This window comes from Sus scrofa, chromosome 5 (assembly GCF_054392235.1).
Source record: "Sus scrofa isolate SSC_HxYL_T2T_F1_AM1 chromosome 5, Sscrofa_HxYL_maternal_Yorkshire_Landrace_v2.0, whole genome shotgun sequence".
NCBI classification, from domain to species: domain Eukaryota; kingdom Metazoa; phylum Chordata; class Mammalia; order Artiodactyla; family Suidae; genus Sus; species Sus scrofa.
In genome coordinates this window covers 91,220,286-91,248,042 of record NC_139387.1, presented here as the reverse complement: position 1 = coordinate 91,248,042, position 27,757 = coordinate 91,220,286, and the positions used below count along the sequence as shown (strand labels likewise).

Genomic DNA, 27,757 nt, shown 5'->3' with positions numbered 1-27,757 from the left:
TCCTATTAATTGTTAATTTTCCTCTATTTTAATCTTTTACTAAAAAAACAGGAGTTCCGTCGTGGCACAGTGGTTAACGAATCCAACTTGGAACCATGAGGTTGCAGGTTCGATCCCTGGCCTGCCTCAGTGGGTTAGCAATCCCGCGTTGTCGTGAGCTGTGGTGTAGGTTGCAGATGCAGCTCAGATCCCACATTGCTGTGGCTCTGGCATAGGCCGGTGGCTACAGCTCTGATTAAACCCCTAGATTGGGAAACTCCATATGCCATGGGAGCGGCCCAAGAAATAGCAAAAAGACAAAATAAATAAATAAATAAATAAAACCAAAATCAAATAGATCAGTGTTCCCCTAAATTGCATGACGACAAAAAATTGGTTTTTTTTGTTTTGTTTTTGTTTTTTGTCTTTTTGCCATTTCTTGGGCCGATCCCGTGGCATAGGGAGGTTCCCAGGCTAGGGGTCTAATCGGAGCCGTAGCTACCAGCCTACGCCAGAGCCACAGCAACTCAGGATCCGAGCCTCGTCTGCGACCTACACCACAGCTCACGGCAACGCCGGATCCTTAACCCACTGAGCAAGGGCAGGGATCGAACCTGCAGACTCATGGTTCCTAGTCGGATTCGTCAACCACTGCGCCATGACGGGAACTCCCACGACAAAGAATCGTAAAAATACACATTCATATACTTTTTTTTTGGCCACCCCGAGGCATATGAAGTTCCTGGGCCAGGGATCAGATCTGAGCTGCAGTTTCAACCTAATTTTCAACTGAGGCAATGCCAACTCCAACTCACTGTGCCAGACTGGGTATCGAACCTATGCCCCAGCACTCCCAAGATACCACCAATCCTGTTGTGCCACAGCAGGCACTCCTACATGCCTATTCTTGATAACCATTCTAGACCTAATGAATCATAACTTCAAAAAAGGACCCAAAAAACTTTGTAGATTTCAGAAGCACCCTAAATGACTGCTACAATCAGGCCAGTCTAGAAAACATGGAAATAAGATTAACCATACTGCAACATAAGGATTAACATCATATAATCACAAGGGCAAAATTACAAAGCTTTTGGAGTTCCTGTCGTGACACAGCAGAAATGAATCTGACTAGGAAACATGAGGTTGTGGGTTTGATCCCTGGCCTCGCTCAGTGGGTTAAGGATCTGGCGTTGCCGTGAGCTGTGGTACAGGTTGCAGACTCGGCTCGGATCTGGTGTGGCTGTAGCTGTGGCATAGGCTGGCGGCTACAGCTTGGATTAGACCCCTAGCCTGGGAAGTTCCATATGCCACAGGGTGAGGCCCTAAAAAGACAAAAAGACAAAAAAAAAAAAATTACAAAGCTTTTGATTCTATAGAAACATGAATCAGGAAGAACACTATCAATTACACTAAGCACACCACGACAAAATATCAAACTTTTGCCACACTTAATTAAAATAGATTGTTGGAAAAAAAAATAAATAAAATAAAAATAAAATAAAATAGATTGTTGATAGCAACTTTCCTGATCTTTCTTTGCCTTTTCAGTAGTCTCATAAACAACCCTTTTTCTCCAATTTTTCTGACTCTGGTCAATTTTAAGACCAACTGCTCCAACCTATTCTAATCTGAAATCATAATCTAAACTTTAAAATCTCAAATTGCTGGATGATACATAACCTACAAAGAGGTTAATGAAAGCTTTTTCCCATCACTACTACCTATAGCCCAAATATAAACTGTTTATCTGATAAATCTGGTCTTCGCTAAACTCTGAGCAATCCAAAAATTTATATGGAAGTACAAAAGACGCAGAATTGCCAAAGCAATCCTGAGGAACAAAAACGAAGCAGGAGGCATAACTCTCCCAGACTTCAGGCAATATTACAAAGCCACAGTAATCAAGACAGTGTGGTACTGGTACCAAAACAGACATATAGACCAATAGAACAGAACAGAGAACCCAGACATAAACTCAGACACCTACAGTCAATTAATCTTCAACAAAGGAGGCAAGAATATAAAAGGAGAACAAAGACAGTCTTTATTTACAGCAAGGGGTGCTTGAAAACTGGACAGCTGCATGTAAATCAACGAAACTGGAAGACACCCTCACAACACACACAAAAATAAACTCAAAATGGCTTAAGGACTTAAATGTAAGACAAGACACCGTCAAACTCCTAGAAGAGAACATAAGCGAAACACTCTCTGACATCAACCTTACAAATGTTTTCTCAGGTCAGTCCCAAAGCAACAGAAATAAAAGCAAAAATAAACCAATGCGACCTAATCAAACTGACAAGCTTTCGTGCAGCAAAGGAAACCATTAAAAAAAAAAAAAAAAAAGACAACTTACAGAATGGGAGAAAATAGTTTCAACTGATGCAACTGACAAGGGCTTAATTTCTAAAATATACAAACAACTTATACAACTCAACAGCAACCCAATTATAAAATGGGCATAAGACCTGAATACACATTTCTCCAAAGAAGATATACAGATGACCAAGAAGCACATGAAAAAATGTTCAACATCCCTGATTATTAGAGAAATGCAAATCAAAATTACCATGAGGTACCACCTCACACCAGTCAGAATGGCCATCATTAATAAGTTCACAAATAAGAAATGCTGGAGGGGGTGCTATTGGTGGGAAATCTAAGCTGGTACAACCACTATGGAAAACAGTATGGAGGTACCTTAGCAAACTATACATAGAACTACCATATGACCCCACAATCCCACTCTTGGGCATATATCTGGACAAAGCTTTCCTTGAAAAAGACACATGCACCCACATTTTCATTGCAGCTCTATTCACAATAACCAAGACATGGAAACAAACTAAATGTCCATCAACAGCTGAATGGATTAAGAAGATGTGGTGTATATACACAACAGAGTACTACTCAGCCATAAAAAAGAACAAAATAATGCCATTTGCAGCAAGATGGATGGAACTAAAACTCTCATACTGAGTGAGGTAAGTCAGAAAGAGAAAGACAAATACCATATGATTTCATTTATACCTGGAATCTAATATATGGCACAAATGAAACTTTCCACAGAAAAGAAAATCATGGCCTTGGAGAATAGACTTGTGGTTGCCAAGGGGGATGGGGAGGGAGTGGAATGGACTGGGAATTTAGGGTTAATAGATGCAAACTACTGCCTTTGGAATGAATAAGCAATGGGATCCTGCTGTATAGCACTGGGAACTCTGTATGGTCACTTGTTATGGAGCATGATAATGTAAGAAAAAAGAATGCATACATGTTTGTGTGACTGGGTCACTTTGCTGTGCAGTAGAAAACTGACAGAACACTGTAAATCAGCTATAATGGAAACAATAAAAATCATTATAAAAAAATAAAGTGTGAGCATTCCACATTTATTTTATTTTGGTCTTTTTAGGGTCACACCAACATATGGAAGTTAGCAGGCTAGGGGTCCAATTGGAACTATAGCTGCCAACCTACACCACAGCTCACAGCAATGCTATATCCTTAACTCACAGAGCAGAGCCAAGGATCAAATCTGCATCCTCATAGACACTTAGGTTCATTACCACTGAGTCACAATGGGAACTCCTAATTAATTTTAGAGTAATCCAAAATGTCCATAATTTTTAAAGGATGGACTTACCTCTTAAGGGTCGTAATAGTTTCAAAGATGCAAAGAATAAATGTTATGTGGAGAAACTAAGTAAGAGACTATCTGATCTAGAGAATGCCTAAGCTCTTCTGCTTCCATTTTCTGCTACTGCCCAGCCTTTGATTGATCATTATTATTTAATATCGAGGAAAGCAAGATTGATAAATGAGGCTAAAAATCAATTCTGCTACTTTTGGAGTTCTCTTTGTGGCTCAGCAGTTAATGAACCCGACTAGGATCCATGAGGATGTGGGTTTGATCCCTGGCCTCACTCAGTGGGTTAAGGATCCAGCATTACCATGAGCTGTGGGGTAGGTCACAGATGTGGCTTGGATCCCACATTACCATGGCTGTGGTGTAGGCTGGCAGCTATAGCTCCAATTCGACCCCTAGCCTGGGAACTTCCATATGCCATGGGTGTGGCCATAAAAAAAAAACAAACAAAAAATCTGCTACTTTTACAATGTGTTTACTAAAACTGTAAAATGTTTGATGGAAGAAGTGACTGAAATAGAGACTGAGGCCAGGGAATTTTATTTTATGTCCCATTACTGCAGAATACAGCTGACTATAGGAAAAAAAATTCCCTTTGCCAGTCATACAGATTCATGGAAATAGCTTACCTTTGACCTGAAGCAGTTGCAATTGGTGATGGGCCATTAGGGTTTCGTGGTTCTTCACATGTACTCATTTCCATTATTACTTTATCCAAGGACTAATAAAATACATTAAGAATGTAAACATTAGAAAAAATAGTAAGAATAAAAATTTTTTAAAAAGAATGTAAGAATTACATATTTTATGTTATGTATAATATGAAGTTGTTTTTCTTTTCTTTTTTTGGGGGGGGGTCTTTTGTCTTTTTATTTTATTTATTTATTTGCTTTTTAGGGCCGCACCTATGGCATATGGAGGTTCCCAGGCTAGGGGTCTGATTAGAGCTACAGCTGCCGGTCTACACCACAGCCACAGCAACACCAGATCCTTAACTCACTGAGCGAGGCCATGGATCAAACCCACAACCTAGGTTCGTAGTTGGATTCCTTTCCACTGCACCATGACGAGAACTCCTATGAAGAGGATTACTTTTTTTTTTTTTTTCTTTTTGTCTTTTTGTCTTTTCTGAAAGGGCCACTTCCCGCGGCATATGGAGATTCCCAGGCTAGGGGTCGAATCGGAGCTGTAGATGCTGGCCTACGCCAGAGCCACAGCAACGTGGGATCCGAGCCATGACTTCAACCTACACCACAGCTCACGGCAACACCAGATCCTTAACCCACTGAGCAAGGCCAGGGATCAAAACCGCAACCTCATGGTTCCTAGTCGGATTCGTTAACCATGATGGGAACTTCTATGAAGATGATTTCTAACAGTATTTTCTCTTTCATTTCTTTAGAAGCAGAGAAAACAGTAAGTAAGCAGAGTCATTTTAAACGTCCCTCTAGGGAGTTCCCGTCGTGGCTCAACAGTTAGCGAACCCGACTAGCATCCATGAGGACACGGGTTTGATCCCTGGCCTTGCTCATTGGGTTAAGAACTCAGATCCTTCGTTGCTGTGGCTCTGGCATAAGCTGGCGGCTACAGTTCTGAATGGACCCCTAGCCTGGGAACCTCCATATGCCAAGGGTGCAGAAAAAATAAACAAATGTCCCTCTAGGAGTTTCCGTCGTGGCACAGTGGTTAACGAATCCGACTAGGAACCATGAGGTTGCAGGTTCGGTCCCTGGCCTTGCTCAGTGGGTTAAAGATCCGGAGTTGCTGTGAGCTGTGGTATAGGTTGCAGATGCGGCTCAGATCCCATGTTGCTGTGGCTCTGTCGTAGGACGGTGGCTACAGCTCTGATTAAACCCCTAGATTGGGAAACTCCATATGCTGTGGGAGCGGCCCAAGAAATGGCAAAAAGACAATAAATAAATAAATAAATAAATAAACAAATGTCCCTCTAAATGTCTAAAAAGAGAAATAGTAAAAAAAAAAAAAAAGAAAAAAGAAAAAAAAAAAGTCAAGGGACTCAATACCTGACGGAAAAGCTTATTAGAAGAGTAAGGACACAAAAAACCCTATAAGGAGCCATATACTGCTAAGATCATCAGGTTTTACAAAAATATAATCTACAATCCCAGAATTATTACATTATTAATTGCTAATTTAGCTAATTTAACAACAAATAAGAATAAAAGACCTCTAAAAGCTTATCTCAATCTAAAACCTGAGATTTAAGATGTGATTATGAAAAACATGAAATACACAAGAAATGTGAAAAACACTCTAATAGTGAAAAACTTTCTTTCTCAGACTAAATTTTTTCTTGAAGAGCAAACTGTTCTTAAGTAGTCATCACTCACACAACTCCAGTCATTCTTCATTTTCTATTTAATATTGCACTTACAATCTGAAATTGTCTTATTTTATTTTTTTCCTTATTCATTGTCAGTTTCCTTATAAAAATATAAGTTCCCTCAGGGCAGAAGGGAAGTGCTCAATAAATATTTGTGGAATGAATGAATCAGTAAATGACTAAATGATCTATTTTCCTTCCATTTTCATTAAAAGTAAAGTAGATTAAAGAGCATACTATTTATTAGATCAGTAAAAGCAGAAACACAACAGTCTGGATCAAACTTTATTAAAAGAAGAATCCCAGAGTATGTCAATAAAGAGTTAAAAGATGCAATAAAATATACCAATTTGAAACATAATATTCTAGACCTGAAAAACTTTAAAGACCCTTCCATTTTCAAGTTAAAACTTCTCATTTAAACACTGAGAAAACTGGGAGTTCCCGTGGTGGCTCAGTGGTTAACGAATCCGACTAGGAACCATGAGGTTTTGGGTTCGATCCCTGGCCTCAGTCAGTGGGTTAAGGATCCGTTGCCGTGAGCTGTGGTGTAGGTCGCAGATGGGCTCGGATCTGGCGTTGCTGTGGCTCTGGCGTAGGCTGGCAGCTATAGCTCAAATTGGATCCCTAGCCTGGGAATCTCCATATGCCGCGGGTGCGGCCCTAAAAAGACAAAAAAAAAAAAAAAAAATGACTGAGAAAACTAAGTACCATCAAATACAATGAACACTAACTAGTGGAAAAGCCAGAAGACTGTTTCTCTGAAATAAAAGATTAACAGAGTGGTTAGATTACATGCATTTATAAATGTTTGTTTCTGAGGTAATTCAGAACTTACCAAACAGATGGGATGTGTTTTCAGTTTTGTCCATGGTATCTACCAAAGAAAAAATTTTTTTCTTTAAAATGAATCATGAAAAATTATTGTAAACCATGAGAGTTCCTGCTGTGACACAGTGAGTTAATAACCTGGCTTGTCTCTGTGGAGGTGCTGGTTCAAATCTTCGACCCAGCACAGTGGGCTGAAGACCAGGTCACAGCTTTGGCTTGGATTCAATCCCTGGCCCAGGAACTTACATATGGTTTTGAACCCCTGCCACCACAGAGACAACGACAGATCATTAACCCACTGCACCACAGTGGCAATTTCCACAGATGCTTTTTTAACACAGTGACAGACATACCAAATTGCGTCAGATGACTTTTCTTAAATCGCAAAATAATAAACTGAGCAATTCACTCATATTCTTGAAATCAGATGCACCTACTTCATATAAAAAGACTGCTAGCATTATTTTCTTGATCACCTTTTTAAATAAAATTTTCAGATCCTCTTAATATCTTTTTTCTTCAGTTCTGAGAACACACTTTAATTTTATAGTTTAAGAATTCCTAGCAAAGCAGGGAGTTCCCATCGTGACTTAGTGGAAACAAATCCAAAGATGCAGTATCCATGAGCGTGCAGGTTTGATCCCTGGCCTCACTCAGTGGGTTAAGGATCTGGCATTGGCATGAGCTGTGGTGTAGGTTGCAGACTCGGCTCGGATCTGGCATTGCTGTGGCTGTGGTGTAGGCTGGCAGCTGCAGCTCCAATTCGACCCCTGGCCTGGTAAATTCCATATGGCACCAGTGCAGCCCTAAAAGGCAAAAAAAAAAAAAAAAATTTCCAGCAAAGCATAATCCGTGTTTTGTCCATTTAACAATTTTTTAAACTCTAGAATTCCAACCAATCTCTGTAGATATTCAAGACAAATACAAAAGTGAGACCATTGTTAAAATATGTAATATCAAATAAATAATATTCAAACATATCCTGCACTAAAAATGTCATTTCTTTCTTTTTTTTTTGGAATTAGGGCTTAAGGAGAAAAGAACAAAAATCAAAGGTGACCATCAAAGGACACAGCAACCTTTCCATAATCTTTTCTTTGGAGCCCAATTTTACTTTTATGAAACAAATTAGCATGTGGTATTTCTACTGAGAAGACTATCAAACTTAGGCCCAATCTTTAAGAGAAAGAAGTGATATGACATAAATTTAGAGTCAAAGATAATAAGAAAGCATAAATTGTTTATTTGTTTATTTATTTACTTTAGCTGCATCTGAGGCGTCTGGGCCAGGGATCAAACTTACACCACAGCAGTGACCTGAGCCATAGTAGTGACAAAACCAGATACTTAACCCACTGAGTCACCAGGGAGCTCCTGAGAAAACGTAAGTTTTATTAGGCAGAAATAATAATTTAAAAACTTTACCGAGGGGAAGGATAGGCTGGGGTTTGTGACAGAAATGTAAAACTAGGGAGTTCCCGTCATGGCGCAGTGGTTAACGAATCCGACTAGGAACCATGAGGTTGCGGGTTCGGTCCCTGCCCTTGCTCAGTGGGTTAACGATCCGGCGTTGCCGTGAGCTGTGGTGTAGGTCGCAGACGCGGCTCGGATCCTGCGTTGCTATGGCTCTGGCGTAGGCTGGTGGCTACAGCTCCGATTCGACCCCTAGCCTGGGAACCTCCATATGCCGCGGGAGCGGCCCAAGAAATAGCAACAACAACAACAACAACAACAAAAAGACAAAACAAACAAACAAACAAAAGAAATGTAAAACTAGGTTGTGATGATGGTTGTACAACTATAAATACAATAAAATTCATTGAGTTAAAAAACAAACAAAAAAATAAAATAAAAAACTTTAAAATCCTCAAATTAAGAAAAAAATGAGGAAAAGAGACAAATTTTCAAATAAAAGTATAATGTCCAGAATAAGATAACTTATCAAGATACTCATGTTGCAACAGAAGAAAGGCTGGGGGAAAAATGTAATTGTAATGTATACATGTAAGGATAACCTGACCCCCTTGCTGTACAGTGGGAAAATAAAAAAAATTAAAAAAAAAAAAAAAAAAGATAACTTATCAGTCTTCAGGTCTTCATCTGAAAGAGTGTTTACTTACTACAAAATTAAATCATCCCATAGGACAACAGAGTTTATGAAAAAATATCTTTAAACATGTACCAATTTAAACCAATTATTTTATTAATAAACTGAGTGATTTTATTTCAAATTAATTTTAAATATAAGGATTAATAATTTATATTAGTATATGAATTAAATTCATAAGGTACACATTCACACAACTACAAAGTTATTTGTCTTTTTAAATTATGCTAATAAAATGCTTCTTTTCATAATTATCTAAAAGAAGCTATTTTAAAAGATAAGGATGAAATAAATAAAATAGAACATGCCCCCCTTAGATACTCAAAGTCTTACCCTAATAGATGCTTTATTACAAAAAACTTTGTTGATAGCAAGCCATGTTGGCAAATCCAACATATTCTGGAGCACCTCTTCATCCAACTCCAAATTCTTTAGTTCACCTTCTCCTTTAAGAGTACTTAGATTTATCTTGTCAGGAGATAAATTTTTGGTAAATCTGCAAGAGAATACATAATGACATTTATTTTAGTGTTAATTACTCTGGCCCTGAGTCATGCTTGCAAATATACAGAACATTAAAAATGTAATTCACTAAAAAAAAATTAAAACACTATGATAGGCTCTAATTTAACCCTATTTTCCTTTCCTTTTTTTTTGTCTTTTTAGGGCCACACCCATGGCATATGGAGGTTCCCAGGCTAGAGGTCAAATTGGAGCTATGGCTGTTGTCCTATGCTATAGCCATGCCAGATCCAAGCTGCATCTTCGACATACACCACAGCTCATAGCAACACCAGATCCTTAGCCCACTGAGCAAGGCCAGGGATCAAACCTGCATCCTCATGGATACTAGTCAGATTTGTTTCCACTGAGTCACCAAGGGGCTGCCTTAACCCATGTTTTTCAATGTGGTTTTGTTACTGTTTTAATCTCCCGCGTCCAAAGCTCTCTTACACAAAGTCTACAGTATTTCAGGTATACATTTAACTATCATATTACTACATACAACCAAACTCTAGTTCTATCTTTTAAATTTATGAATACTTGGTGAGTTCCACTATATTTCAGGTAGCATGGAAGACTTTCAGCCATCCTCTACCACATTTTGTACACTTTGCTACAGACTATGTCACACAAGTGAATATTCCTATTTTACGAACCAACCTACAAGTAAGGTAAGGGAACTACCCTTTAGATGTAGTAGCAGCAGCTGCCAACACTGCCATTGATCATGCCAAGAATGATGCTTAAAGCACATCAGTACTCCTTTTGAATCATCCAATGATTCCCAGCTTTAGGAACTGACCCAAAGCATTCCAGGAATAAATTACAACACATACAGAGTTTGAAAAGGTCTCTAAGGAAGGAGATTACGCAACTCTATTTATCAGCCAATTTTCATGTTCTCTACATGAAAAACACTAATTATTCACAACCCTGAATTAGCTGCACTAATACCATTTATACTTTCTATAGGAAAACTGAAGTATAAAGTGCTTAATGAAAGTGCAAGAAGTCACATAGGAGACTGGATCCTGAATTCTAATTAAACAACTCTAATTCTCTAAAATAACTTAAAAAGTTCTTAAAAGAGTGAAATATTAATAGTTAAAACAACAGTGAACACTTTCCAAGGGTTTACTGCATACCAGGCTCTTCTTTTTGAGTTGCATGCATTACAAACTCTCCTGATAACTCATTAGAGTCAATACTATCTTTATACCCCCTTTTAAAAAAGTATATATAATGAGAAACTAACTTATTTGCCCAAAGTCACAACTAATAATGATGATAATAGTAGTAATAACATTAAATCACACATGCACTTTAAAGTACTTTCATATACATTAATTTTTTAAAAAATTTTTATTACTCAATGAATTTACTACATTTGTAGTTGTACAATGATCATCACAATCCAATTTTATAGGATTTCCATCCAACAACCCCAGCGCATCCACCCACCCCCAAACTGTCTCCTTTGGAGACCATAAATTTTTCAAAGTCTGTGAGTCAGTATCTGTTCTGCAAAGAAGTTCATTCTGTCCTTTTTTCAGATTCCACATGTCAGTGAAAGCATTTGATGTTGGTGTCTCACTGTCTGACTGACTTCACTTAGCATGATAATTTCTAGGTCTATCCATGTTGCTAAAAATGCCAGTATTTCATTCCTTTTAATGGCTGAGTAATATTCCATTGTGTATATGTACCACATCTTCTTGATCCACTCCTCTGTCGATGGACATTTAGGTTGTTTCCATGTCTTGGCTATTGCAAAGACTGCTGCAATGAACACTGGAGTACATGTGTCTTTGTGAGTCATGGTTTTCTCTGGATAGATGCCCAGGAGTGGGACTGCTAGATCAAATGGCAGTTCTATTTTTAGATTTCTGAGGCATCTCCATACTGTTTTCCACAGTGGTTGCACCAATTTACAATCCCACCAACAGTGTAATAGGGTTCCTTTTTCTTCACACCCTCTGCAGCACTTATTGTTTGTAGACTTTTTGATGACGGCCATTCTGGCTGGTGTAAGGTGGTACCTCAGAGTGGTTTTGATTTGCATTTCTCTAATAATGAGTGATGTTGAACAACTCTTCATGTGTTTTTTGGTCTTTTGTATGTCTTCTTTGGAGAATTGTCTGTTTAGATCTTCTGCCCATTTTTTGATGGGGTTGTTTGTTTTTTTGGTATGGAGCTGCAGAAAGTGATTATAAGTTTTGGAGATTAGTCCCTTTTCAATCAATTCATTTGCAAATATTTTCTCCCATTCTGTGGGTTATCTTTTCGTTTTGTTTAGGGTTTCCTTTGCTGTGGAGAAACTTTTAAGTTTAATTAGGTCCCATTTGTTTATTTTTGTTTTCGCTGTCATTACTCTAAGAGGTGGATCTGAGAAGATGTTGCTGTCGTTTATGTCAGAGAGTGTCTGGCCTATGTTTTCCTCTAAAAGTTTTATAGTGTCTGGTCTTATATCTAGGTCTTTATTTTTGTGTATGGTGTTAGGGAGTGTTCTAATTTCATTCTTTTACATGTGGCTGTCCAGTTTTCCCAGCACCACTTATTGAACAGGCTGTCTTTTCTCCATTGTATATTCCTGTCTCCTTTTAAAACCCTAAAAAAAACCTGCTAACTTTACCTAGCCTTAATTTTCAAAAGTGAAACTACTGAGTAAGTAAACTGCTGGTTAACAAGAGTTATTAGCTAGTTTTCACCTTTTTTGATATTAAATATTAACGTAACAAAATGTACTGGGTTATTTATACACCTTACACATCAGTAAGAATCAGTATACACAAGCCTCACTCATATAGTGCTTTATGTCGATTATATCTCAATAAAACTGGAATATATATATACACACACACACACACAAGTCTCTCCATTGCCTCTAAACCAGCATTTCTTGAGCCAGTTTTTATCTGGTTTCATATCTCCTCACAAAATGTAAACACACTGACTTTCTCAAAGTTCACATTTAACCCATATTTGACCAACAATGCTGGGTTGTTTGACACCACCAATCACGTGTGATTTAATTATATGAAGTTTCCTGGAGTCCCCGTCGTGGCTCAGTGGGTAATGAATCTGACTAGGAACCATGAGGTTGCAAGTTCGATCCCTGGCCTTGCTCAGTGGGTTAAGGATCTAGCGTCACCATGAGCTGTGGTGCAGGTCACAGATGCGGCTCCAACCCCGTGTCGCTGTGGCTGTGGCTGTGGCTGTGGCAGTGGCGTAGGCCAGTGGCTACAGATCCAATTCGACCCCTAGCCTGGGAACCTCCATATACTGCATGTGCAGCCTTAGAAAAGCCAAAAGCCAAAAAAAGAAAAAAAGGAAATAAAAATAACTATATTGAGTTTCCCGATAGGTCACCATTTCTAATCACATAGGAATGACCTGCCACTGCTTCAAGGCAGAATGTGAGCTAGTGCCGTGGGAGCGGCCCAAGAAATAGCAACAACAACAACAACAACAAAAAAAAAGACAAAAAAAAAAAGAATATGAGCTAGAAGGGAGTACTCAATAAGTACTTACTGAGGATTCACTATTCAGACACATGTACTAGCAAGCAATATATTCAAAGTTCCTGCCTTTGTGCAGCTGGTGAATTGGTGAGACAAAAATCAAATAACATGACTAAGAATATGGAAGGCGTTCTTAGTACAGAGCTCTTTTGAAACAAAGTTCAAATCAAAGTTCAGAGTTCCCCCCATGGCTTAATAAGGTAAGGACCCAGGGTTTTCTCTGCTGTGGCTCTGGTTACAGCTGTGGTGTGGGTTCAATCCCTGGCCCAGGAAATTCCACATGCCACAGGTACAGCAAAAAGAAAAAGAAAAAAAACAAACAGGGTATTTTGAGCTAATATCTAAAGGATGAGCAGTAGAAGTTAATTAGGCAAAGAAAAGAAGAGGGCAAAAAAGAAAGAATATTCCAAGTGGAGGGAATAAAACATATAAAGGTTCTGAGATAGGAGGGAGCTTGATATAAAATGAAACTAAAAAAGGATCAGTATCTGGAATGCAGCAAGAGGGCCAAGGAAGTAGAAGACAACTCGGGAAGGACAAAAAAAGGACTGATTAGACAAGATCTTGACCATTTCACTCATTCATTCATTTATTCAATACATTTTAACTGAAATCTGTATTTTTTTTTTTTTGGCTTAAATTCCCAGGCCAGGGGTGGACCTGCACCACAGCAGTATAACCAGAGCCACAGCAGTGAAACGCCAGATTCTTAACTCTCTGAGCCACCAAGGAACTCCATGATATCTAGGCACTGGGAATTTGACAATGAACAAAATAAAAAACCTCTTTCTTCATGGAGCTTAATGGGGGGGTGGATACACAGAATTAAAAAAATAACTTAAATATATATATAGAAAGTCCGATTCTGATAACTATGGAGGAAAAAAACAAAGCAAAAGTAAGAAAGGCGACGCAAGCAGAGTATCATTTAATTTTTTTTTTTTTGTCTTTTTGCTATTTCTTTGGGCCGCTCCCGCAGCATATGGAGGTTCCCAGGCTAGGGGTCCAATTGGAGCTGTAGCCCCTGGCCCATGCCAGAGCCACAGCAACACGGGATCCAAGCCGCATCTGCAACCTACACCACAGCTCACGGCAACACCGGATCATTAACCCACTGAGCAAGGGCAGGGACGGAACCCACAACCTCATGGTTCCTAGTCAGATTCATTAACCACTGCGACACGACGGGAACTCCTCATTTAATTTTTAAAAGAGTGAACAAGAAAAGCCTCATTAAAAAGAAGACATTTGGGGAGTTTCCATTGTGGCTCATCAGGTTAAGGACCCAATGTTGTCTCTGTGAAGATGCGGGTTCACTCCCTGGCCTTGCTCAGTGGGTAAGGATCCAGCCCTGCAGTAAGCTGTGCCGCAGGTCACAGATTCGGCTTGAATCCAGTGCTGCTATAGCTGTGGTATAGGCCCCAGCTGCAGTTCCAGTTCAATCCCTGGCCCAGAAAGTTCCATATGTCATTTGGTGTGGCTGTCAAAAGAAAAAACAATGACATTTGGGCAAAGAGCTGAGGAAAGCCCAGAAGCTGGCTATGCAAATATCTTGAGGAAGAATGCTCTAGGTAAAAGAAAAGCTAAGGACAAAACCTTGAGACAGGAACACACTTAGCAGGTCTGAGGAATAGCAAAAAGACCAGTGTGGATGTAGGAAGTGGCAAGAATGAAAGGAGATGCTGTTAGAGAAATAACAGAGGGCAGATTATGTGAGACCTTTTAAGCCACTCTAAGGACTCTGGCTTTAACCCTGAGTAAAAAAGAGTGACTAGGGATGGTTTGGACTAAAACAGGGGACTAGAACAGGGATTTTTTAAAGGATCACTCAGAGTTCCCATTGTGGGGCAGTCAAAACGAATCTATTAACCATGAGGTTGTGGGTTCAATCCCTGGCCTCGCTCAGTGGGTTAAAGATCTATGACATAGAGCTGTGGCATAGGTCACAGATTCAGCTTGTATCTGGCCTTGCTGTGGCTGTGGTGTAGGCTGGTGGCTACAGCTCCAATTCGACCCCTAGCCTGGGAACCTCGATATGCCCAGGGTGTAGCCCTAAAAATAAATAAATAAATACATACATTAAAAAAAATAAAAATAAAAATGAGTTCCTGACGTGGTGCAGAATAAACGAATCTGACTAGGACGCATGAGGTTGCAGGTTCAATCCCTGGCCTCACTCAGTAGGTTAAGGATCTAGCGTTGCTGTGAGCTGTGGTGTAGGTCGCAGACACAGCTCGGATCTGGTGTTGCTGTGGCTCTGGCATAGGCCGGCAGCAACAGCTCTGATTAGACCCCTAGCCTGGGAACCTCCATATGCCAGGGGTGCAGCCCTCAAAAAACAAAAGACAAAATAAACAAATAAATAAATAATAAAAATAGAATAGAAATAAACATAAAGGATCACTTTATTGAGGATACATGAAAGAAGGAGATGGACAGAAGCAAGGCCCAGACAGGGGACTACTGTGATGATATAGGTAAGAGAAGATGTTGCCATGGATCAAGATGGAAGAGTAGGGGGTGGTGAAGAGGGAACAATTCTAGACATATTCCAAAGGCAAAGCCAATAAGATTTGATAATACAGACCAAAGTCAAGGGTGGCTTCAAGGTTTGTGGTCTGAGTAAATGGAAAGATAGAGCCACCATTCACTGTGGTAAAGAGACAGAGGAAGAAATAAGTTTGGGATTAAGGATCAGAATTTAGGATTTGAATAGTTAAATTAAGAGATTCCTATTGGAGTACAGCAGAAATTATCACAACATTGTAAATCAACTATACTTGAATAAAATTTTAAAAAAAAGAGAGATGCCTATTAGGTAAAAGAGGAGATACCAATTAGGTAGCTGAATACTCACATCACATTCAACAGTTGAGATACAAAGTTGCTAATCACCAATGTTATATATGGTATTTACGGTTGCAAGATGGAGACAGAAAATGAAACGGCTCAAGGACTGCGGTCAAGGACCCCTAAGAGGCCAAGGAGATAGCGAAGAAACCAATAAAGATGGGAAGGGCCAGTAAGGTAGGAGAGTAACCAGGCTTTTTTGTTTTTTGGGTTTTTTCAAATTGAGAGAAAAATCAGCACGCTTACATGATGGTGATAATGATATAGAAAAGTGAAAATTATTGATGGACAACTGATGAAGCAAAATCCTTGATTAAAAGATGATAGATACGAGTATACAAGAAGAGGGACTGGCTGTGAATAATTCTAATTTTGGAAAGTATTTTAATACCCTACATATTTAAAAAATAATACAAGATTGAGAAGAGGGGAAACACCTAAAACTGCAAGCAAACCTGGAACAAATGAACCCAATGATATTTTACAATTACAGGGAGTTTCAAGGTGGTCTAGTGGTTAGAAATCAGTGCTTTCACTACTGCAGCCAGGGTTCAAGCCTTGGTCTCAGAACTGAGACTCCCATATCAAGCCACTGCAGGCCACGGCCAGATAAAAGGACATTAGACAGTGATCAAGGAATCAATCCAAGAAGATATAACAATGGTAAGTATACATGCACCCAACATAGGAAAATCTAAATACATAAAGCAAACATGAGCAATAGACACAGAGAAAGAAACTAACAGTAAAACAAAAATAGTAGGGGACTAACACCCCACTCATATCAATGAACAGACTATCCAGACAGAAAAAAAAACAATAAAAAAAACACTGGCCTTAAATGATACGTAAGACCAGATGAACTCACCACACACACACACACACACACACACACACACACACACACACACACATATGGAACATTTCATCCCAAAGCAGAAGAATACACATTCTTTTCAAGTGCCCTTAGCATAATCTTCAAGACAGATCACATGCTAGGCTACAAAACAAGTTTGAGTAAATTTCAGAAAATTGAGGGAGTTCTCTTATGGCACAGCAGGTTAAAGATCCAGCATTGTCACTGCAGAAGCCTGAGCTGCTGCTGTGGAGGAGGTTTGATACTTGGCCCTGGAACTTCCACATGCCACAGACAGAGCCAAAAAAAAAAAAAAAGATTAAAAATACATTAACCATTGTTTATAACCACAATACTATGAGACTAGAAATTAACAATAAGAAAAAAGCACAGGAGTTCCCACTGTGGCACAGCAGAAACGAATCTGACTAGGAACCCTGAGGTTGTGGGTTCAATCCCTGGCCTCGCTCAGTGGGTTAAGGATCCAGCATTGCCATGAGCTGTGGTATAGGCCACAGATGTGGATTGGATCCCAAGTTGCTGTGGCCAGCAGCTGTAGCTCCAAATCGACCCCTAACCTGGGAACTTCCATATGCTGTGGATGCAGCCCTAAAAAAAAAAAAAAAAAAAAAAAAGGCACAAACATATGAAGGCTAAGCAACATGCTCTAAACAACCAATGAGTCAATAAAGAAGTCAAAGAGGAAATTTTAAAAACCTGGAGACAAATGAAAATGAAAACACAATGATCCAAAATCTATGAAACTCAGCATAATAAAAGGGAAGTATAAAGTGATACAACTATAGTTCAGGAAACAAGAAAACACCTGAACCTTGCATCTAAAGAAACTACAAAAAGAACAAACAAAACCCAGTGTTGGGGAGTTCCCATTGCGGTGCAGCAGAAATGAATCGGACCAGGAACCATGAACTTGCAGATTCAATTTCTGGCTTTGCTCAGTGGGTTAAGGATCTAGCATTGCTGTGAGCTGTGGTACAGGTCACAGACACAGCTCAGATCCTGCATTACTATGGCTGTGGTGTAGGCCAGCAGCTGTAGCTCTGATTGGACCCCTAGCCTGGGAACCTCCATATGCCACAGGTGCGGCCCTAAAAAAGAAAAAAAGCAAAACAAAGCAAAACAAAAAAAACAATGTTGGTAGAATGAAAGAAATCATAAGGATCACAGCAGAAATAAATGAAAGAGACTTAAAAGAAGTAAAAAGATAAATAAACAAAAATTTGAAAATTTAAACAAAGTTGATAAACCTTTAGCCACACTCTGAAGGAAAAAAAAAAAAAAGTGCCCAAATAATAAAATCAGAAATGAAACAGAAGTTCAGCTGACACCACAGAAAAATACAAAGAATCCTAAGAGATTCCTACAGACAAACACCAATAAAATGGACCATCTAGAAGAAATGGACAAATTTGAGAATGTACAATCTCCCAAGACTGAATCACGAAGAAACAGAAAATATGAACAAACCAATTACTGGTAGGGAAAATGAATCGGTAACTTAAAAACAACAACAACAACAACAACAACTCCAAACAAAAAGAAGTCCAGAACTAGAGGGCTTCAAAGGTAAATTCTGCCAAACAGAGAAGAGTTAACATCTGTCTTTCAAATTATTCCAAAAACTTGCAGAGTAAGAAATACTTTTAATTCTCTCCAGATTTATAGTTCCCAAGCAAATATCCAGCAGGCTTTTTGGTAGAACTGACAAGCTAATTCTAAAATAGACATGAAAATGCAAAAGACCTGGAATGTAAAAATAACTTTGAAAAAGATCATCAGAGTTGGAAACCTTGTACCACCAATTTCAGGACTTACGTATTTATTTGCCTTTTTTTTTTTTTTTTGGTCTTTTTGCCTTTTCTAGGGCCGATTCCTGCGGCATATGGAGGTTCCCAGGCTAAGAGTCTAATCGGAGCTGTAGCCACCGATCTACGCCACAGCCACAGCAAAGTCATATCTAAGCTATGTCTTCGACCTACACCACAGCTCACAATAATGCCGGATCCTTAACCCACTGAGCGAGGGATCGAACCTGCAACCTCATGGTTCCTAGTCGGATTCATTAACCACTGAGCCACGACAAGAACTCCTATTTATTTGTTTTTAGGGCTGCACCTGCGGCATATGGAGGTTCCTATGCTAGGGGTTGAATCGGAGCCACAGCTGCCAGCCTACACCACAGACACAGCAACACAGGATCCGAGCTGTGTCCATGACCTATACCACAGCTCATGGCAACGCCAGATCTTAACCCACTAATCGAGGCCAGGGATTGAACCTGCAACTGCTGGGAGCCGAGTTTCAAGAATGGAATCCACCAGATGACAAAGTCCAGGGGACTCTGAAGAAAGGAATCTGCCTGATGACAAAGTCCAGGAGATTCTGAAGAAAGGGCTGCAAAACAACAGGCTTGCCAGACCCCCGAAACTAGAGGACTTTATGCCTGAGGAAACATACCTTTAAGTTTCTGCTCTTTTGTGAACAATCTGTGCTTTGTTTACTGTATCTAACTCCCTGTCCCTTACCTCAAGAAAGGAATTTATTAACTTTTATTATCTTTGCCTGCTAAACCTCCAACTTACCTCCGGGAGAATAGCTCCCCACTGTCTACATTCAAATGGGTCTCTGATTTGGCTTCTGTTTTTCACAAGATCTTAGATAATATTGGTATGCATTATTTAGCTAAAATTGTTTTAAGTTTTTAGTAAGTAAATAAGTAAGTTTTAGGAGTTATAGGTAATTATTGATAATTATTGATTTACTGAATTAAGTATTTTAAGTATAGAAATCTATTAATAATAAAGTTAAAAGTAAAATAGTTGTTAGGTTTATAATCAGATGATTGTTCTAAGAAAACAATATATTTGTAACTTTTACAAAGGTCATGTGTGGCTTACGTGATTCCTAGTTCCTGCTTGATTGCTCTTTTATGGTGTTCAATTCTATTTTATGCTTTTAGACTGTACTTTACCAAATCATGTGCTTTTTAATCTTAAAAGTTTATCTATGTTTTTCGGAAAATTTTGAGATATTGATCTTCCATTGTTTATGTCAGTTTTAGCCTTTTCCCCTATGTAATCCACTGTTGTCCACCAATACATCTGAGACTGCTTGAGCACTACTCGAGAGTGTCTGCGTCTCCATTCTTCTTCCTGCACCTGCCGCCCTCCTCTTGGGGACCTCCCCTGACCGCCGGGGCAGGACCCCGGCACGCAACCTCATGGTTCCTAGCCGGATTCATTTACCATTGCGCCATGACAGGACCTCCTCAGGACTCACTTAAAAGCTACAGTTATCAACACAGTTTGATATTAGTGTAAAGATAGACACATAGCAGAGTTCTTTTGAAAGAGACCCAAATTTAAAGTCAGCTGATTTTCAACCACAGTGCAAAATCAATTCAATGAGAAAAAGATGATAGTTTCAATAAACTGTGTTGGGACAATACTATAGCCATATTCAAAGAAAAAAAAAAAAAAGAAAGAAAGAAACTGACACTTACCTCACACATAAATAACAAATTAACTAACTCTAAATAGATCACAGACCAATATCTAAGAACAGAAACTATAAAACTTCAGTAAGAAAATACAGGAGAAAATCTTGGTGACCCTGAACTTGGCAAAAATTTCTGTAACACAACAAAAAATTCTCTAACAAATCAAAAAAGAAAAAAAAAGTATACTTTATCGAAATCAAAAGCTCTGTGCATCATCAAAAGATACTGTTTCTAGGAGTTCCCACTGTGATGCAATGGGTTAAGAATCTGGCTGCAAAAATACATTTAAAATTTTTTTTAAATAAAAACAAAACAGAACAGAACAAAAAAAGTATCTGATTGCAGTGGGTCAGTTTGCTGCAGAGGTTTGGGTTTGATTCCTGGCCCAAAGCGATGGCTTAAAGGATCTAGCTACACACAGCTGCAGTGTAGCTCACAGCTGTGGCTAGGACTCAGTCTGTGGTCTGGAAACTTCCATATGAAACAAGTATAGCCACTTAAAAAAAAAAAAGAAAGAAAAGAAAAAAGATACTGTTTCTAAAGGACAGTAGAAACTATTTAATAAACTTGTTTGAAAAAGGACTTTTGTCTAAAATATATAAAGAACTCTTACAACTCAAAAATAAGACATGACACTAATAAAACAGGCAAGAGATTTAACAGACCTTCAAACCAAAGAAGGCATACAAATGGTGGATAAGTACATTTAAAGATGTATACCGCCAGTCAATAGGAAACAGCATATTAAAAACCACAATAAGATACCCCTACTTATCCACTAAAATGGGTAGAACTGAAAAGACTGACTAGGAGCTCCCGTTGTGGTGCAGCAGAAACATATCAGACTAGGAACCATGAGGTTGCAGGTTGGCTCTCTGGACTCGCTCAGTGGGTTAAGGACCTGGTATTGCCGTGTGCTGTGGTGTAGGTCGCAGATGCGGCTCGGATCTTGCATTGCTGTGGCTGTAGTGTAGGCCAGGAGCTGTAGCTCCGATTAGACCCCTAGCCTGGGAACTCCCATATACCATGAGTGCAGCCGTAAAAAGCAAAAAAAAAAAAGACTGACTATACTGAATGTTGGTGAAGATAAGAAGCAAGTGAACTCTCATATACTTGCTGGTGAGAATATAAAAACATACATTTTGGAACCACTCTGGAAAGCCGTTTAGCAGTTTCTTAAAAAGTTATATATGTACCCACATATAACTCAACCATTTTACTCCTACATATTTATGCAAGAGAAATGAAAAGCATTCAACAAAATACTAGCAAACCAAATCCAACAATATATTTAAAAGGATTATACACTATGAGCAAGTGGGATTTATCCCAGGGATGCAAGGATTTTTCAATATCTGCAAATCAATCAATGTGATACAGCACGTTAACAAACCAAAGAACAAAAACCATGTGATCCCTCTCAACAGATGCAGAAAAAGATTTTGACAAAATCCAATACCCATTTCCAATAAAAACTCACCAGGAAATGGGCTTAGAGGGAAACCTACCTCAACATACTAAAAGCATATATGACAAACCCACAGCTAACATCATTCTCAATGGTGAAAAGCTGAAAGAATTCCTGGTAAGACCAGTAACAAGACAAGGATGTCTGCTCTTGCCACTACTATTCAACATAATTTTGGAAGTCCTAGCCACAGCAATCAGAGAAGAAAAAGAAATTAAAGGAATCTAAATTGGAAAGGAGGAAGTAGAATTATATCACTCTGCAGATGACATGACACTATACCTAGAAAAACCTAAAGATGCTACCAGAATACTGTTAGAGCTCAGCAATAAATGTGGCAAAGTCACAAGATACAAAATTAATGTACAGAAATCAAATGCATTTCTATATGCTAACAACAAAAGATCAGGAAGAGGAATTAGGGAAACATTCCCATTTACCATCACCTCAAAAAAAATAAAATACTTAGGAATAAATCTACCCAAGATAAAAGACCTATACTCTGAAAACTGCAAGATGCTGATGAAAGAAATAGAAGATGACACAAACAGATGGAAAGACATACCATGCTCTTAGATTGGAAGAATCAATATTGTCAAAATGACTATACTACCCAAGGCAATCTACAGATTCAATGCAATCCCTATCAAATTACCAAAGACATTTTTCACAGAACTAGAACAAAATAAAGTTTGTTTGGAACCACAAAAGACCCAGAATAGCCAAAGACATTCTGAAAAAGAAAAATGGAGCTGAAGGAATCAGGCTTCCTGGCTTCAGACTGTACTACAAAGCAACAGTCATCAAAACCATATGATACTGGCACAAAAACAGAAATATAGATCAGTGGAACAGGATAGACAGCCCAGAATTAAACCCACACACCTACAGTCAACTAATCTACAACAAAGGAGGCAAGAATACACAATGGAGAAGAGACAGTCCCTTCAATAAGTGGTGCTGGGAAAACTGGACAGCCACATGTAAAAGAATGAAATTAGAATACTTCCTAACACAAAAATAAACTCAAAATGGATTAAAGACCTAGATATAAGACCAGATGCTATAAAACCCTTAGAGGAAAACATAGGTTGAACACCCTCTGATATAAACCATAGCAGTATCTTCTCAGATCCACCTCCTAAAACAATGAGAATAAAAACAAAAATAAACAAATGGGACCTAATTAAACTTAAGTTTCCACACAGCAAAGAAAACCCTAAACAAAACGAAAAGCCAACCCAAAGAATGGGAGAAAATATTTGCAGATGAAGAAACTGACAGGGATTACTCTCCAAAATTTATAAACACCTCCTGCAGCTCAACACACACACACACACACACACACACACAAACACACACAAAACCAAAAAACGGTCCCCTCAAAAAATGGGCAGATGTGAGCTGTGGTTTAGGTCACAGACACGGCTCGGATCTGATGTTGCTGTGCCTGTGGTATAGACTGGCAGCTGTAGCTCCAATTAGACCCCTAGCCTGGGAACCTCCATATGTGGTGAGTGCGGCCCTAAAATGAAAAAGACCAAAAAAAGGGGGCAGAAGACCTAAACAGACAATTCTCCAGAAAAGACATACAGATTGCCAAAAAACACATGAAAAGATGTTCAACATACTAATTATTACAGAAATGCAAATCCAAATTACTATGAGGTACCACCTTACACCAGCCAGAATGGCCATCATCAAAAAGTCTACAAACAATAAACACTGGAGAGGGTGTGGAGAAAAGGGAACCCACCTAGACTGCTGGTAGGAATGTAAATTGGTGCAACCATTGTGGAAAACAGTATGGAGAGTCCTCAAAAAGCTAAAAATAGAATTACCATTTGATACAGCAATCCCAATCCTGGGCATCTCTCCAGAGAAAACCATGACTCAAAAAGATACATGTGGAGTTCCGGTCATGGCTCAGTGGTTAACGAACCTGACTAGGATCCACGAGGAAGCAGGTTTGATCCCTGGCCTCACTCAGTGGGTTAAGGATCCTGTAGCTCCAATGTAGCTCCAATTTGACCCCTAGCCTGGGAACCTCCATGTGCCTCGGGGTGAGGCCTAAAAAAGACAAAAAAGAAAAAAGAAAAGAAAAGATACATATACTCTAGTGTTCATTGCAACATTACATACAACGCCCAAGACATGGAAGCAACCTAAATGTCCATGGACAGAGGAGTGGATAAAGAAGATGTGGTACATATACACAATGGACTATTACTTAGCCAGAAAAAGGAATGAAATCATGGCATTTGCAGCAACATGGATGAACCTAGAAATGATCATGCTAAGTGAAGTTAGTCTGACAGTGAGACACCACCATCATATGCTATCACTTCTATGTGGAATCTAAAAAAAAGGATACAGTGAACTTCTTTGCAGAACAGATACTGACTCACAGACTTTGAAAAATTTATGGTCGCCAAAGGAGACAGGCTGTGGGTGGGAGAGGAATGGCCTGGGGGTTTGGAGTGGAAATGTTATAAAATTGGGTTGTGATGATCGCTGTACAACTACAAACATAATAAAATTCATTCAGTTAAAAAAAAAGACAAAGATGAGGCCTCCCAATATCATTACTATTTACGTCATACTCTAAAAATAAAAGCAATAAAAAATGAAATAAATGAAAATATTAAGAAAAAAAAATGAAAAGTATATGTCCCAGAAAGACATACATGAATGTTCATAGCAGCTTTATTTCTAATAGCCCAAAACTAGAAACGACCCAAATGATCATCAACAGTGAGTGGATAAATAAATTGTGGCATATCCACAATGGAATATACTCAGCAATAAGACATAATGCATAAAACAAAATAAATTAATTGCAAAATAATTATGTTGAGGGGGAAAGGCCAGAAAAATATATACTGTATGATTATATGAAATTCTGGAAAATGCAAAATAATCTAAATGAAATAAAGTAGATCACATAATAACAGATAAGGCAGGAGGGGAGGAGGAGGATTACAAAGAAGCATGAGGAAACTTGAGAGATGTCAAAATTTCATCAAATTGTACATCTTAACATATGCAGTTTATCACATACAAATAAATTCTATTTCTTTTTTTTCTAATGGTCACACCCGAAGCATATGGAGGTTCCAGAGGTCCAATCAGAGCTGCAGCTGCTGGCCTATGCCACAGCCACAGCAACGCAGGATCTGAGCCACATCTACAACCTACACCACGGTTCATGGCAACATGATCCTTAACTCACTGAGCATGGCCAGAGATCGAACACAAGCCCTCACGGATACGAGTCAGATTCACTTCTGCTGAGCCACAACAGGAAATCCTCAATTCTATTTCAATAGAGGTGTTCAAGGTGTGTGTGTGTGTGTGTGTGTGTGTGTGTGTGTGTGTGTGTGAGTGAAACTGCTGATTACACAAGATTGGTTGATTTTCTTTACTTGCACACTATGAAAACAATCAAGCCAAACAAACTCTGTAAAACAAAAATATGGGGCTATTTCTGCGTTACTTCTTAATAAAAAAAGAATGAGAAGTTCCCTCATGGTGCAATGGTTTAAGGATTTGGTGTTGCCTCAGCTGTTAGCACAGGTTCAATCCCTTCCGTATGCACCGCCCCCCACCCCCCAAAAAACGAATGGACTAGATAACTTAATAAAATACAAGAAAATAAAATTTTTTTTTTTTTTTGACCACCTGGTAGCACATGAAGTTCCCAGCCAGGGATCAGATTCCAGCCACAGCTGTGACTTATGCTGCAGCTGTGGCAACAGAGGATCCTTTAACCCACTGCACCAGGCCAGGGATGGAACCTGTGTCCTGGTGCTGAAGGCACACCACTGATCCTGTTGTGCCACAGGGGAAATTCCAGGGAATAAGAATTTTTAGGATATTTGAACCACGAGGGTTTTTTTAATTTTATTTATTTTATTTATTTTTTTTTGGTCACACTCATGGCATATGGAAGTTCCTGTATCTTAAATCCTGGCCACAGCTGCAACCTCGGGCACAAGTACAGCAACTCTGGATCCTTTAACCCACTTAGCCTCCACAGCAATGTGAGCTGCTGCAGTTGGATTTTTTTTTTTTTTTAAGCTTCAGCTAAAGCAATAGGCAAATAGGCAAGAGGTAGCAAGACCTTGGATGCAGCTGGATTCTTACCCAGTGTGCCACAGCAGGAATTCCTGAATCATGGTTTTTCGAAAACCAGACAACTGCATTGTCATGTGAAGATATTAGAAGCAATTTTAAGCTAAGTAAAAAAAAAAAAAAAAAAAAAAAAAAAAAAAAAAAAAAAAAACTGAGACGAACCACAGGCAGCATTCATACAAGCAAAGAATATCAAATAATTTTAGAATTTTAGTGCTTGAAAAGTTTCTCTAGCCCAAAGTCCACATTTTATAGCAGAAAATATAAAGTCCAGAGAAGTCAACTATTCAATGTCACAACAAGCCAGAGACAAGACTATAATCAAATTTGTACAATTTTAACTTAAAAGGTATTTTAAAATCAATTACCAATCCATTATCATACTGGTCAATTTCTGATCCAATAATATTTACTGAACATTAACTAGGTGTTATAGGAATATACAACAATTTTCACTCCCCAAGGAGTTTTCAATGTCATTTGTGAGGCTTATTAAATATTTAAGGTATAAATGTTATTTTATTTTATTTTTTTGTCTTTTCCTAGGGCCACGCCTGCGGCATATGGAGGTTCCCAGGCTAGGGGTCCGATCGGAGCTGTAGCCACTGGCCTACAACAGAGCCACAGCAATGCCAGATCCGAGCCACATCTGCGACCTACACCACAGCTCTCAGCAACGCCAGATGCTTAAGCCACTAAGCGAGGCCAGGAATCAAACCCGCAACCTCATGGTTCCTAGTCGGATTCGTTAACCATTGAACTTCGACGGGAACTCCAAATGTTACTTTTTTTAAATGAAACCTACAGTGTCAATGGAATCAAGGTATGCTGCTCATAATAAATTCCTTTTTTTTTTTTTTTTTTGAGCATTCTCAATTTAGACAGTTAATCTGGCTTGGGTATTTTTATAATACGCATGTAAAGAAAATTAACCAATCTTGTCTAACCAGTTTTTCCACATAAACATTTAAAGAATGGAAGGGCTGCAAACTGGCAGCCCATGAGCTATGCTCCACAGTTTTGTCTGGTCTGCACAATGTTTTTAAAAAGCTGAATATGTAGCTAACATTTAAAATGGGTAGATCTTACATTAAAATCTGGGTTTTCAAATTTTGTTGAAACATCAGAAAATCTGACACTATTAGACATACCTCCTTCATGATTAAGCTCCTGGGCAACTTAGACAAATAATTACTGTTTCCAAAGACCTCATGGTTTATTGTTAGAGGCAATCATATAAACAAATTATTGTAGTATGTTATATATAGTCTTGCTATGTGCCAGACTGTACAATAAAAATGAGACTAGGATAAGATGGAGGAGTTCCCATTGTGGCTCACCAGGTTAAGAACCCAACTAGTATCCATGAGGATGTGGGTTCCATCCCTGGCCTTGCTCAGTGAGTTAAGGATCCAGATTTGCTGTGAGCTGTGGCATAGGTTGCAGAAGCAGCTCAGATACGGCATTGCCACAAGCACAGCCCTAAAAAGCAGAAAAAAAAAAAAAAAAAATGGAGGAGGGAAGAGGTGATCAATTTTGTTAAAAAACATATTACTTTAGGACTTCCCGTGTGGCTCGCAGCATAACTTCTAGGTGTTGCTTCTACAGTGGCTGGGCCTCAACCCCTGGCTCAGGAACTTCCATATTACAAAAACAAAAACAAAAACAAAACAAAACATATTGCTTTGGGAGTTCCCATTGTGGTTCAGCAGTAATGAACCTGACTAGTATCTGTGAGGATGTGGGTTCAATCCCTTGCTTTGCTCAATGGGTTAAAAATCCAGAGTTGCCATGAGCTATGGTGTAGGTTGCAGGTGGATCTGGCATGGCTGTGGCTGTGGTGTGGCTGGCAGCTACAGCTCTGATTCAGTCCCTAGCCTAGGAACTTCCGTATGGCGCAGATGTGGCCATAAAAACAAAACAAAACAAACAACATATGGCTTTGGAGTTCCCTGATAGCTCAGCAGATTAAGGATCTGTCATTTTCA

The 27,757-nt window shown here is 39.0% G+C and overlaps 1 protein-coding gene across 2 annotated transcripts in view; it reads right to left on the bottom strand.

The window, feature by feature from the left end:
• BLTP3B (bridge-like lipid transfer protein family member 3B) overlaps positions 1–27,757 on the bottom strand; it is a 103,012-nt gene that overhangs the window by 61,279 nt on the left and 13,976 nt on the right. For both annotated transcript variants that reach the window (XM_005664214.4, XM_003126693.6), the window contains 3 exons: positions 9,250–9,412; positions 6,817–6,855; positions 4,264–4,355 (listed from right to left, as the gene is read on the bottom strand). In XM_005664214.4, the coding sequence (XP_005664271.2) occupies positions 4,264–4,355; positions 6,817–6,855; positions 9,250–9,312 (194 nt within the window). In that variant the 5' untranslated portion in view covers positions 9,313–9,412. The remainder of the gene's footprint in view (positions 1–4,263; positions 4,356–6,816; positions 6,856–9,249; positions 9,413–27,757) is intronic.